Source organism: Haliotis asinina, chromosome 14 (assembly GCF_037392515.1).
Source record: "Haliotis asinina isolate JCU_RB_2024 chromosome 14, JCU_Hal_asi_v2, whole genome shotgun sequence".
NCBI lineage: Eukaryota > Metazoa > Mollusca > Gastropoda > Lepetellida > Haliotidae > Haliotis > Haliotis asinina.
Window position 1 is genome coordinate 2875913 of NC_090293.1, and position 15496 is coordinate 2891408.

At 41.5% G+C, this 15496-nt stretch overlaps 1 protein-coding gene across 1 annotated transcript; it reads left to right on the plus strand.

Moving 5' to 3' along the window:
- Nucleotides 1-4054: 4054 nt before the first annotated feature.
- On the plus strand, nucleotides 4055-13638 carry LOC137261679 (autotransporter adhesin BpaC-like). The gene is made up of 8 exons (XM_067799457.1): nucleotides 4055-4233; nucleotides 5558-5875; nucleotides 6419-7315; nucleotides 7678-7800; nucleotides 9776-9812; nucleotides 11365-11411; nucleotides 12228-12314; nucleotides 12506-13638. The coding sequence occupies exons 1-8, from the start codon at nucleotides 4068-4070 to the stop codon at nucleotides 12565-12567; spliced, it is 1737 nt and encodes a 578-aa protein (XP_067655558.1). The 5' UTR covers nucleotides 4055-4067; the 3' UTR covers nucleotides 12568-13638.
- Nucleotides 13639-15496: the final 1858 nt, after the last annotated feature.

Here is a 15496-nt window from a genome sequence, read left to right on the forward strand (position 1 = left end):
GTGAAAGTTACAGAGTGTCCTTCAACACTATGTTGACATGTTCCACAGTTATTTATGTTACATCTGGACACAATTCAATGTAAATTGTGAAATGCAAATTTTGTTTTGGTTATGATCTTTTTAAGATTCTGATTTTGTCTTTTGTTACTTAATATATTTCTTTGTCTTATTTTTCTAGATTTCCAAATCAGTGTTCAAATGTACATTACACAACGCCATTTTAGAAAGTGGTCAAATGTAACACATGTCATATTTGAGCTTAAGCGGCTGACCTTGTGTGCTGGCGATTAGGTGCCTGACTCTTAGGGTGCGGATTCGAATCCCGGCTGGGACTCAACCAAACACGTACTAGATTTGTACTTTAATAAGGAAGTATAATCCCAAATATGACATATGTGAAAACTAAAATGTTTCAATGCATAGGATAGAAAAATAGTGATAGGGAGTCTCTATCACAGCAACTCAATATCTGTTTTATTCACGCCTATGTGTTGCCTACCTGGCTGCCAATGGCAATATGCAGTCCAGAACTTCACTCACTGACCCCATACAATATGAACTTAACACCTATCAGGCTATCCACCATAAACAAAATACACTGTTTTCTGTCTCTGTCACATTATGCAGTTACACAGACAGGCAGGTGTGATACGTGTACACTTGACATGCTACGATGTGTGTTGTTTGCAAACAAACTGCATCCATTTTTCTCGGATGACTGGATGATTGGATCAAGTGGAAAACGGTGCAAACTCAGATTGTCCGTTTCAAGTCCTGCTTTGTACCTGGACGAACGACAGTTTCCAGCCACGTAGTACCATCTCGGTATTTGTTAAATTTTGAAAGACAGCATATATTTACAAACCCTAACATAACTCTTGTTTGAAAACGGTATAAGAATCCACATCGAAACGTCGCATCGTATACAATAATCTAATTTGTTACCTATAAAGAATCACACTATCGTATAACTCACCATACTTCTAAAATGCCAATCAAACAGATCGTGTCTACATGCACACACAACGAACCGTCAGTGTATCGGCAAATGAACCAGGCCATGAAAGGACTTCGATACACTAGAGTACACATCCACCCGCTCTCACTGCGTTCGGTTTCGAGGGAAATAATTACAAAATATTGCACATTTGATTCGCGATTCTACGTTTATAATTTGTTTATTTGGGTTTTTGTTATATGTCATGAACAAGAGATAATTGTGTTTCAATTATATTTGAGTTTTTGGTTGCACGTGACCTTTAAAAGACATAGAAGTACTAGATAATTTTGATAAATGGTTTTTAAAAAGATAAATATTTTATCATTGGTACTTTAGATGAATAACTGAAATGGTTAGTGACTGTACCATCAAAAGGTTTTGAAGCATTATAAAATGATTGTCTTCCTGAGAAGGTACGTAAGTCCCAAAGCATTCAAGGTACATTAAAACCTACTACTAGTTTTAATCGTGGTATACATCTTCTTTAAATTTGTGGCTAGATTATCCAAATTGGTAATACCTGAAGGGATGGTTTAAATCCAGCTCGAGTCCATGCATGAAGCAAAAGTACTCTAAGTCCCCATGGTCCAAAACGTGGTGATCTACCTTCAGCCGCTGGCAATATATAGGCTGCCTTTATATTCAATTCTTATACATAGTTAAATATGAGTTCATTATTAGTTTTAAACTAGTTATTTTACTGTCCTTTGTTCAGAGAGTTTCATAATTTACCCTAATCTATAATAAACATATAACCTGGCATCAGTCACCAAAAAGCTGAAATATTACAGGAGTGACTTAAAAAACTCACGCACACACTCACTTTAGCGACAAAAATTAATCCCGAATCTGGACCAAAAAAATTCAGATTCGGGTTTCGAATAACGTTCAAATATGGAAAACTGTACACCATTGGTTGTTTATTCGGGATTCGAATCCTGAATCTGAAAAAAATATATTCAGATTCGGGATTCGAATCCCCAATTCCGAATCCCGAATCCGTTTCGAGCTTCATGTTGATGTATATATGCCGATTTATTGAGATGTAATTTCTTGAAATAAATCATTCAGTGAGTCCGTGATTGTTGTGTAACTCTTTGTTCCCTCGATATTTGTGTGTAGCTCTCTGACTGTCGAGCTTGCTTTGTTTCCCTATAACTGCATGAGGTGGCTTCATACATAACCTTATTATTACCATCATCCCTGCTATGTACACATTAGAAGGAGCAGCCTGTTAAGTAAACACGTTCTCTGGGCTTCACCATTTGCCACCTGATAAATATGACTGCCTTTGTATCACTTACTGATTTCCCTGCGTAACAACATTGTGAGGTATTTCCCATAAATACCATTTCATCCAGACTAGGGGCGGTGGGCTAGCCTAGAAGTTAAAGTGTTCGCTCTTCACGCTGAAGACCCGGGTTCGATTCCCCACATAGACGCTGTCCCCCGCCATGATATTGCTTGCATAATGCTTAAAGCGACGTAAAACCATGATCACTCTCATATCCCGACTGGATGTAATAAGTTTGGCTTTAAAGGTTACGAAATGAATGGATTGCATACTAGCTTTACACATGAGGCTATGAAAATACTTATACTTATTATTTTTTTACTATTATTTGTGACAATAACTTTTAAGAACAGGGGTGGTCAGTTAGATAGGTTTTGACGGGCCTCGATAAAAGTACTGTCTAAGAGCTGAAGCACAGCACAACATACTAGTGAAAACATAATCTAATAGTATATTACCCAGTGACGTCGCGAAGTGTTGCATATACACATTGACAATTTGTTACAAATCGGAAGATGGCATGTGCGAAAAAAATACCTTTGGAACTCGACATACAGCTAAAAGTCTTAAGCATCCACGTGGGTTTAGTCTTTACTCCACCCTTTCGTCTCCGCTCACCCTGAAATGGACTTGCTCACCTGGCTTACACGAAACATGCGTCATCACAGAGACTGATATCCGGCCGGCACTCTCGCCTCACGCAGACTTTCAAACAGTTCTATTCAAATAGGGCCTTGTAGTTAAATCGTTAGCTCGTCACGCCGAAAAGTCGGTTCGATTCCCCAAACAGATACAATGTTTGAAACTGATTTCTTGTGTCCCCTGCCGTGATACTGTTGGAGTATTGCCGAGAGCCTCGGAAAACTCACTCACTAAAGTAATCTAATTATACAAATGTGAGAATCAAAAAGTAATTGAGAGGTTTTGAACCCTAGGACGAAGGCTGTATAGAGACTGTATCTTTGAAAACAACACTTTCCAAGACTACAGTCTGCAACAGCACAATGTGTATTTCTGTAGATACCACAATGACTTATTACCACAATGACTTATTACCACAATGACTTATTACCACAGTAGATATTACCACAATGACTTATTACCACAATGACTTATTACCACAATGACTTATTACCACAATGACTTATTACCACAGTAGATATTACCACAATGACTTATTACCACAATGACTTATTACCACAATGACTTATTACCACAATGACTTATTACCACAGTAGATATTACCACAATGACTTATTACCACAATGACTTATTACCACAATGACTTATTACCACAGTAGATATTACCACAATGACTTATTACCACAATGACTTATTACCACAATGACTTATTACCACAATGACTTATTACCACAATGACTTATTACCACAGTAGATATTACAGGTGGTCGCCAAGGTGCAGCATTGTACTCGCCCAGATACCAGGACACGATCACGTCATGTAGTGTGATCATCCTTCTGACACTGAAAACCGTCCCTATATCGTGTTTTCTTCAGGAATTTCAATATCTCAAGCAATCTCCGCATTGAATAGCGGTGGGTGCATCACTAGGCGTACACATGTGTGTTCAGTTACAAACCTTTGTTGATAATATTTTACCGTCACATGTTTCAGTTTCTATGAACTATGACGCGTCATACATACCAGGATGTTCGCATCGATGTTTATACGGGGTTGTGATGAGGCATGCTGTGATTACATTATCTGTTACGTAAGCTGATGTAATACCTACAATTCTGGAATTTCTACTGATGCGTGGGTACATGACTCATTATTCAACGAGTTGTGCAGCGACTCTGGAGAAGGGTGGTTACATTTGTAGGACGGAGTCAGTACCGGTCAGTCAAGTTACGGCCATGGAGACTTTCTGGTGCCATATGTCCATCGTCATGATGTTGTCCACATCCCGTATACATGGTAAGTTGACAAACACACTTATCTTACCTCACACATGAATGTCGCTTTCTGATTGGCTAAGCGCTATTCTATTATTTTCAATGTACACCGCTCTGAATTCCGAACTCTTCTGGTGCTTCATGGTAGTACTTCTGTGTCTCGAATAACATTGAATCACGAAGTACGGAAATTACCGATGTTTTGCGAATAAAAATCGATGGAAGGGGGATAACTCTAAATCCGTTTACCTTGTGTCGACTGCAAGATGGCGATTCGCCTCGCATTCAACATAAGTGCTTCAAACAGTTCAATATTAAAATTCAGGTGTTAGGTAAAATAAATACGTTGTTCACATGTCCCTCGGGGGCCATGGGTTCATGTATCCTCGAGGTTTGTTTATGTTCCCCTCATCCTGCGGGCTCGAGGAACATAAAGAAACCTCGAGAGTATATGAACCCATGGCCCCCGAGGGACTAGTGAACAACGTATTTATTTCACATTATCGTGTTCAATAACACAAAATATTTTCGAAATCGTTTTTTACAATCGTTTTCTTCTCAAATAACCGAGGGTTTGATAACGTATATAAATACGGTAAAAATAAAGCTGTGCTCTTTTATATCACGTATTACTCCAGAGCGAGCGAGCAGTTGGGCAATGAAAACAGACAATATGTACTTTGAGAAAACAGTTCTGACTTTGTACAGAACCACATGTGAGGAAACTATTTGATAAACTTAGCCGAAGTGGTCGATGGACGGAATATTATGACAGTAGTCGAACTACTTTGAGGAATAAATTATTGCTTTTTACTAAGAAATGTATTATTCATGCCCAGGACGAGTGGATAAATATTCCAGATTTTGAACTGATGGATCAGTTTATCCAACCACCAAGGTCATGTGGCAACGTATACAACAAAGGCGTTGAAACAGTCAGACCAACTGGTCATACAACTATAATCACCACTGGTTGTTCCTGATATCTTCTGCATCCATAAATATTTTATGAATGTATTAAATCATCATTCCTTCATCAATATTAGTGTTACAGCACTGCAGCAAAATACTAACATTTCTATCGTCTTCCACAAATTCATCCCTCATTTGTGTTAGAAACCGGGAGTCGCACAATAATGATACAGTTGTACAGCCTTTCAATATATTGTGACCAAGTTGTTTACATGAAGGAAAGTTGTACAGTTGTAAATTGTTATTTATTTAGTGTTAACAGTGTGAGACCGGTACCTTCTGTAAGTGGCATTGATAACGGGATTAGCATAATAAACTTTATTTCATTCCTATAACCGTCCCCTTGCGTGATACCGGTATGTTGTCATCAACAGGATCTACGAATCTCACAAGCCTCGAACCACAGACAGACCAGTATACCCTTGAGTGTGATAGCGACATCGCCACTCCCGGCGGCCGTACAATCACGTGGTTTAGAAACGGAAGTAAAATATTCAAGACTACGGCGGGGCCTATGTCATCCTGTAACCTGGAACCCAAGCCTGCTTTCATAGACATCATCAGTGTTAGCTGCACATCAACGAGTCACATTGTGACGTTCCGACTCAGTTCCGACGGTGAGGATGGTGCTGAGTATTGGTGTGAGGACACGGCAGGGGGTCAAACAAGTACCAGCAATCACTTGAAACTTGGTGAGTTCAGAAGTGTTAAACTACACGTGCCTGAATACGGGACTACAAATGCCCACCTGTCTGTAGGACTGCACATCTTAAGTCTTTATTTGTCTCTAGGACTATTCAGGGTTAGCGTCTGTCGTTTCATGAAACTGCACATGCTTAGTGCATATGCGCTTCTGGGACTACACATCTTTAGTATTTATCTATATGGGGATGTAAATTAGAACAGAGACACGACATGGCAAGTTAGGTATGCATCCGTGCTTTTCTGAAAATTTGAATTCTGATTTGAAAAGCGACCGTATACTTCCACAACATTAACCTTTCTCAAAGTAAGGCATCCTTGTTCCTAAACATATTATTATTTCTCGACGACATTAAATCTAAACCTATCAATTTATACACAGATATTTAGAATTAGACGTTACTATTGTATAAACCGTTACTACATGAGCAATTCATTTTTCGAGGCAAACCACAATTAAATATTCCTTGAGAATCTGAACATAGTGCAGCGCCTGGTAGTAGAGAAAGTTTCAAAAATCCTTGTTTCAACAGAAAGTACCACCGTCAAATCATCCACTGAAAATACTTGGGAAGGTGGGATATCAGCTGGAACTGAAAATATCAGTGTCAGTGGTTCAACAGTTGCCGGAAGTACCACCATCGCATCATCTACAGATACGTCATCGCCTGGTAGAACGTCATCTAGAACTGAAAACATAAGTCATTCAACAGAAAGTACCACCCTCGCATTACCTACAGATACGTCATCGCCGAGTAGAATACCATCTAGAACTGGAAACATTAGTCATTCAACGAGAAGTACCACCTTTGCATCACCTACAGATAAATCATCGCCTGGTAGAGCATCATCTAGAACTGAAAACATCAGTCGTTCAACGGAAAGTACCACCCTCGCATCACCAACATATACGTCATCGCCTGGTGGAACGTCATCTAGAACTGGAAACATTAGTCATTCAACGAGAACCACCACCTTTACATCACCTACAGAGAAATCATCGCCTGGTAGAAAGTCATCTAGAACTGGAAATATCGGTCATTCAACAGGAAGTACCACCACCGCATCATCTACAAATAACTTATCGCCTGGTAGAACATCGTCTACAACTGAAAACATCAGTCATTCAACAGAAAGTATCACCCTCGCGTTCACTACAGATACGTCATCCCCTGGTAGAACGTCATCTAGAACTGAAAGCATGAGTCATTCAACTGGAAGTACCGCCTTTGCATCACCTATAGATAAGTCATCGCCTGGCAGAACATCATCTAGAACTGAAAGCATGAGTCATTCAACTGGAAGTACCGCCTTTGCATCACCTACAGATAAGTCATCGCCTGGTAGAACATCATCTAGGACAAGGGAAGCCAGTGGTTCAACAAGCAGTTCGATAATGACATCTGAGTCTGAAGCACTTCCTGAGCTTGGTAAGACTATTTATACGCCGACCAAACAAACATCTCAGACGTGTTGAGGTCTTTCCTGAATTCAAAATATAAAATAATGCCCTTGCGTTTAAATATAGCCAGCTTTTAAGTGACAACGATGAATTTGCTTAAACTGCTGAAAACACTATATTCACCTTTCAAACGACATCATGTAGCCAATATTTTGCTTCTGTATCTTGAATGTCCTACTAGCTTTAACCTTTAGCCTTAACGGAGAATGATTATCTGGCACAGTCGTGTATCTTTCTTCCACCTAGAACGTCCCTTAGCATGAAAACATTGGAAGTGGCACCGGAAGAGGTTCACTTTCCCGTTTTCGGATAATGTGTTTCTAATTTAAGACAACAGTGACTCCAGTAGACGTGTCCACATTATAGTCGGCTCTGCGTGTGGGACTGTCGTTGCAGTAGTAGCTGTCGTGGTAGTTGTATTTGTCTGCCGGAGACGACGACTGAAAGATAAAGGTAAGAAGTCCACACATTGTTATCATGTGTATCATTTGTCATGGTAGCATGGTGGTTCAAGTGGTCAAAGGGTCTGGATGTAATTTCATCAGTCGGGTATGTGTGAATGTGTCATTGGGCTGCATCGTTGCCAGAAATAATGTAAAACCATAACCATCCACAGGTAAAATCGCTTGCAGGCCATGGGTTGAACAGACGAGGATCGTTGCACACATGTCAACCTGTTTTGAAGCCTGCTTGTCAGTGTCCAGTGATCTTCTCCGGTCTGCACGTTTTCATTACTGTCCAGCTTTGTGCATCTCGACTTCGTGCACTTGAAGATGTATGCATGTTAAATTTTGGCACTTAGAGATGCGTGCATCTTAACTTCATGCACTTAGAGCTGCGTAAATCTCTACTCCTTGTACTTAGAGATGTATTTGAAATCTACTTCTTGCTTTTAGAGCTGTGCACAGCTCAAGTCCTTGCACTAAGAGATGTGTTACAACTGGACTTCTTGCTCTTAGAAGTGCCTGCAACTGGACTTCTTGCACTCGGAGCAGCATGCACCTGAAGACCTTACACATAGAACTGCGAGCCGCTGGACCTCTTGCACTTAGAAGTGTGTACAGCTAGACTTCTTGTACTTGGAATTATGTGCTGCTAGACTTCCTGTCCATACACCTTTGTGCAGCTGGACGTCTTGCACTGAGAGATGTGTGCAGCTTTACTTCTTGCACTTACAGCTGTGTGCATCTCGTCTTCGTGCTCTTAGAGCTGTGTTGGAGATATACTTTTTGCACGTAGAGATGTGCACAGGTCGAGATTTTTCACTTAGAACTGTGCGCAGCTGAACCTCTTGCACTTAGAAATGTGTGCAGCAGGGCTTCTTGTACTTAGAGCTGTATGCAGCTGGACATCTTACACGTAGAGCTGTGTGTAGCTGAACCTTCTGCACGTACCAATGAAAGCAGCTGGACTTCTTGCACCTAGAGATGTGTGCAGCTCGACATCTAGCAGCTAGATCTGTGTTCAGCTGGGCTTCTTGCACGTTTAGGTGTGTGCATCTGGACTTCTTCTACTCAGAGTTGTGTGCAACTGGACATTTTGTACGTAGCGCTGTGTGCGACTCCACTTCTTGCACTTAGGATGTGTGCAGCTGGAGTTCTTGCACGTAGAGCTGTGTGCATCTGGACCTCTTGCACATAGAGTTGTGTACAACTGGACTTCTGGCACTTGTCGCTATGTGGAACTGGTCGTCTTGCACGTAGTGCTGTGTAGGGCTGCTCGTCCAGCACTTGCACGTCGAGAAACTCAAATTCTTGCACTTAGAACTGTGTGCAGCTGGAACTCTTCCACCTCATCTTCTTGCAGTGTGCAGCTCAACCTCTTGCACTTAGAACTGTATGCAGCTGGAACTCTTGCACACAGCGCTGTGTGGAGCTGGTCTTCTTGCACGTAGAGCTTTGTGCAGCTTGGATTCTTGCACATAGAGAAGGCCAGGGAGTGAGTTCGGATTAACACCGCATTAGCTATTGCGGCAAGAGTGGGTGAGGCCATGGCAAGGAAGTGCGTTGTCACTACATATGCTTCTCCTGTATTTCCGTCGTAACTTATGTTATATATATTATCTAATGCTTCTATTGTCAGTTCTGTCATTTGTACTTATCTGATTGTTAATGTCACCATCTGCCCTTGTTCACCTATTTATAGATTTATTTATGTTACCATGTCGAGGTAGCTAGCGTTTAGGTGCTAGCATTTTGAAGTAAAGTCATCTACACCGTAATCGCAGGATTTCAGTTCCACATCAACTTCTAAGATAGGCAACATATGAGCCTCAACTCCTTTTGACAGAGGTAGTGATATAGATACTCTCCACAGTGTTGACAAAGACTCTGTTGCCATATATGCTATTGATACTGTATTGGTACTCGTGTAGTTTTGTGTAACAGATTGAACAGTAGACCACTTAGTGGCACTCCTGCTCTTTCAGATGCAAGTCCTGGTGATGGATACACTAAGGAATCCACGTATGTCTTCACTGCATCAATATCTGTCTCCTTGTTCCGAATTCCCTTAAAGTGGTAACAGAATTATATACGTTACGTTGGCGATACTCAATCAACAACCTCTGTATTTTTTTCTTATCATATAGAGTTGTCTAAACTGAACCGCAAAAAAGAACGTCGCTCCCTTTCATGAAATTGGTAATCAGTCTAATTTAAACACATGTACATTTCATAATAATTGTCATAAGGATTTCCAAATTCACTTGTTTCATCATCAATACTTAAATACGAATTTCAGACTATTACAAGTGAAAATGAGGACAGGTGGCGCAACAATGCGATCCGAAAGTAGATACCGTGTGTGACCTCCTTGAGAGTTGTATCGTCTACACACTGAGTGGATGAGACGGTTGATGAAGGCCATACGAACTTGCGCCCAGACTCGGTGATACGCAACTGAAGGTTCAGATGGAGTTGTCGACCTTGGTCGCACATTATGGCGCCTCCGCTGAATCTCGTCCCACAAGTGTTCTAACTAGAGACTTTCCCCGTGTTCTAACCAGAGACTAAACTCTGGACTGAGGGCAGGCTAATGAAGACTTTCTATGCCGTGTTGACGGGGAAAGTACTAGTTGCTCTGGCAGTATGGACACGAGCATTTTCCTGCTGGAAGACATGGTTTCCATGTCGACCAAAATGTGGCACGACGAACGGTCTGAGCGCTTGATCAGTGGAACGGGAAGATGTCACACTATTTCCTCTACCAAGACCAACATTCTGGAATACCATAGGGCCTAGTTTGTGACTGAGAGCAATAGCATCCCACACCATTATGCTCGGACTCCTCCACGAGTCTCTTCCCAGGACACAATCATCTGCAAAACGCTCCTCACATCGTCGCTACACTCTCACTCTGCCACCAGCCGTCGAGTCGCAATACCGGCTTTCGTCGGAGAAGACGCTAGTCCCGGTGACGCCAATTCTGATGATTTGTGGCTCACTGGAGACGAGCACGACGGTCTGTTGTCACAGGGGGTCCTCCACTGCGATGACGGTCGGCTTGAACTCGTTGCTTCAGGAGGTATAATGTTCGAATATGAACTGAAAATAATTTGCAACATGTCTTGCAATTTGGCCACCATTGAGTCTTCCTAAAGCTTGGCCCGTCTGTTCCCTTGATAATCGTGGCATGTCGCTACTGTCGAACAGTGGATGACTAGGTGCATGTACGGTGGCTTTTCTTATAGGAATGACACCTCAGGATACACATGCATTGTCATTTTCATGAAATGTGCACACAAGACTCGTCACATCATTACTTTAGTAACTGAGTTTTAACGACATGTTTTTGGTATCAAATACAGAATCTGAAACCAATTTTTCTTGAACTTTGATTACGAAACAGGTCTAGCTAACATATATAAAGTGAAAAATAATTAAAATTAAGACATATCTGGCAAAATGTTTGGTAGGGTGACGTTTCTTTTGTGATTCAGTATATGATCTAACAAACATCAATTTCATTCGAACCTAAAACTAATCGCTAACTTACGGTCTGTACTCATCGTTATAGTTATGAAGCCAGGAGAGACAGCAGCCTTGACGACCAGGAAAAGATAGGTATGAAACAATGTGATACACCCGTCATAGTTACAAAAGTTTTTTAGTCAAATGTTATAGCGCATACGGCGAAAATTATGTCATAATTAATATGTATATTTCCGTGTATTCTGTTTACCTCCTATTTTGCGCTAAATGTTTGCTATCATTCCTGAGTTTCCAACATATTCGTCAACGATGCCTTCTGACGTGTTCAAGGAAACCAGTGTCGCAGATACTACTTCTTGCACTTATAGATGTGGGCAGTTCGCCGTTTTACACTTAGAGCTGTATGCAGCTCATATATTCTTGTTTGAAGGGTTTCCTATGTAATAGCCCCTACAATATTCCATAGTTTCCTATACAAGCCATTTTTCCGAGGCAAGGGGGATAAGTACCTACAAAAGTCCAGCTTCCAGTAGAACTAGACGTGACATATGGAGGCATTGTTTGGATGGACTATGCATAGTCCTGTCAAAATCGTGTCACAAAACTGACATACAACGTGGCGAATACCGTCGATGTTTCTGTATTTGCACAGCTGTAAGTGCCGCTAGGCGTCGGTAGATATATTCAAAATCGATGCCTGATGCACTTTTCCTATCATCTTCATTTACATCGTCCTGTTTGTGAAACAACAGCAGGTGATGTCAGGGCTGTACATAGGTCAGTTGAGGGACACACACGGGTGATAATTCGCAGTAGTCACTGACTTCGTTACGATTGAGCCACGAAAATCCCGGCAAGGGTGGAATCTGGATTTTAACTGTCAGTTACCTGCCTTGGTTCGGGACGATGGTATAAGGTATAAAAGTATATTCACGATCACAATTTCAGTAATGCAGGACAACGACTTGTACATGGGGCCCTCTGAAGTGTCCCATCCTGATCTGTTACCAAATCTTGAGAAGACTGATGTCACGGGTGAGACACTTTCTAACAATTTTGGCCCCTCATCAGATTAAAATTTCCTTGAGGTTAAAAATCCAGCCATTCAACTCAAGTTTGCTAACTGGGACACCCACAAAGCCTAAGATACACGAACACCCATCCCTGTATGGTTACTTGAACACATTATAATTACTTTACGATTTATTGTTTATTTATTATTTCAGATGTGTATGCCAAGGTAAACAAAGGACAAGGTGGAGGAACAGCGTTGTCAACGCCACTGTGAAAATGTAACAGATATTACTCCTACATTGTACGTGCAATCATGTCACATCCAAAAACCGCCACATCCTCCTCTGTATCCGTCGCGTAAATCCCTAACAGCTAGATGTAACAGCTCACAGTCACCGGATCGCATCCAGGTGATCAAGACTCATGAAATCATGAAATCATGAAAGATGAACCATTATGGATGTGAGTCTCTGCAACAAACAGGACACGGCGTGTAGAAGTATAGAGTCGACACCCGTATATGTTCATCTTGTATGTGTTTCACTTCAAGATTCCAAGTTTCTATAATGATGGTTATCGTTTGGAAAACGATTGATTCTTGAAAAGTGCAATTTGTCAGTTGATCAAGGGACAATATGCAATTTTGAAGATTGACAATGCTGGTATTTTAACAGATCAATTTAGACTTGGCCGCGGAGTTGTACACTTGTGTTAAATGCTACCAACAGAACTGTAAATTTACAACTGATCGAGAAAAATAGTAGTGTCGACATTTGACACATGTGTGGAACATAAGCCAGTATTAATACACTCTTTGTTATTTTTATCATCCGTGGGTTCCGAAGCTCTCGAGTGTTTACTTGTCTATTTTTGCTGTATGTATGTTATGCATGACTAATAATTTCAAAACAAAATTGTAATCATGAACATATGCCGTTTTAGTTGTGTTTCATACCTGTTTGTTGCAACTGAAAACCTTTCCCTCATAAATGACATTTCGTGCAATCAAACAAGATCAATGAATATCAATAGTGCTCGATGTGGTCGTCATTCTGGACAAACTGACTCCTCCAATTGGCTATCAGAGTCATCAGGCCAGGGTTACCTTAGCTATTCCACAAAATCTTCAGAATCTTCAGCAACTCGTGTTTGTCCAGTCAGGCAACTAACGGGATCATGTCGACAGGCTCGCTGACTGGCTTCATGTTCGTTGTGTCCTAACTGCGTAAGTCATTGTCCAAATACCAATCACTGGATTGTCTGGTCCAGACTCGAATATTTAAAACCGTCGTCATTTAGCTGAACATAGCAATGTCCGGACGTAATAAACCCTTTCCCTTGTTTATTGTTTATTTGTCTCACGGAGTGACCTCCAGGGCGAGAAGACGAATGAATCCGAACGGGAAGTCTGCCTCACGGCATCAGAAGAAAACAGATTTTGACGAAGTTGCATCCTAATACTTTGAAGATCGTGGTGATGGATGTATCGTTTACGGCGACGTCACACCGTAATAGCAGTACTTTCTCTGGTTAGCTTCACTGTTCACGCGCAGGGTACTCATCAAAACTGTTTACACCGTGAAACAGGTCGACTGATCCGTTGACCTATACACCGTATCTCATTGCCTAAATTCAACAAACACAATGCATATTACTGTCTGCAGTGAACCAAAACATCCTACGTCACTGTCAGAGGTGAAAAAAACATTTTGTCAGTGTCTGCAGTTAACCAACACATCGCATCGTATATCACTATATTACTGCTTGCAGTAAGTAATAATTTTATATTTTTAAATTTCACTATATGTAGTCCGCGTACATACTGCATGTCACAATCTTTTGTCAACGAACACAAACAGTCTTGCTGTCATCAAGAACTACCAACTCATTTTACTGATGGGACGTTTCGGGCACAGTTTGTATCAATGTGTCTGACCATGTTCATACCCATTCAAACATCCACTCATGTGAATTCCACCAACTTGATTTTACACTTAGGGGCAAAAGAAACGATACCACATTATTGAAGATAATTAATCAAAGATGACAAAATATAAACAGAACATCAATGTTGTAATTTGAAGACAAACAGATGAGGAGTGTGGAAAATCAAATTCACTAAACGAGGTCAATAATTGTGAGAGATAATGGCATAAAACCACATGATATTTATATGTCCTGTATTCGATCACTCCAGGTTTATGAGATAACACAGTGTCAGTGACACGGAGACACGCATGTGAGTCAATATCGAGTGTGGTCACCACCGGCATCAATACAGGCTCTAACTCGACGTCGAACAGATGAGGTCAGACGTCTGATCACGTGAGGAGGTATCCTAATCCATTCCTCCCTCAAAGCTTGGATGAGGGTTTGCCTGTTCACTGGGGTTCACTTGTCTGGCACGAATCTGTCTCCCAAGATGGTCCCACAAATGCTCAATGGGTGAAAGATCCGGAGAGCGTGATGGCCATGGCAGGACAACAACGTTGTTAGCGTTTAGAAAGCCTTGAACACGTTGAGCTGTGTGACATGGGGCGTTGTCCTGTTGAAAGACGGTTCTTGGATTCTGTTGCAGGAAGGGTAGAGGGACTTGGTCGATATAACGCTGCCCATTCAAATTCCCATCCACAACAACCAGATCTGTCTTTCTGTCACCACATATCCCTCCCCCACACCATAACGCCTCCTCCTCCAAACGGCTCAACCCCCTGCACGCAGCAACGTGCTTTCCGCTCTCCTCTGCGTCGATGCACTCGTTGCCTGCCATCAGGTCTGCCTGCGCTGCCAACCTTGAACGACACGTGCCCATCTCACACGTTGACGTCGATGTTGACGCCTCAGTGCTACACCACGGTAGGCTCGGATACCATGCATGAAGAAGTCTCCTGGACACAGTCCTCCGGCTGATACGATGACCCAGGACAGTCGCTGCTGATTCACAGTGAGATATCGGTTGCGCAAATGCAGTGCGCGCAGGTACCGATCTTTAGCTGGATCTTTTCTGGCTTCTTGTTTTGCACGTGCATCTTTGTTTCACTGCACCAGCCTTGTTGCGTTCGGGTGAATGTTCTTAGCTATAATTTATCATAATATTGACGTCCAAACACCACTTATGACTTTTATAATTTTGGTATCGTTTCTTTTGCCCCTGAGTGTATATTGATCAGAACTGATATTATGTCAGATCGAAGCGGACGTAA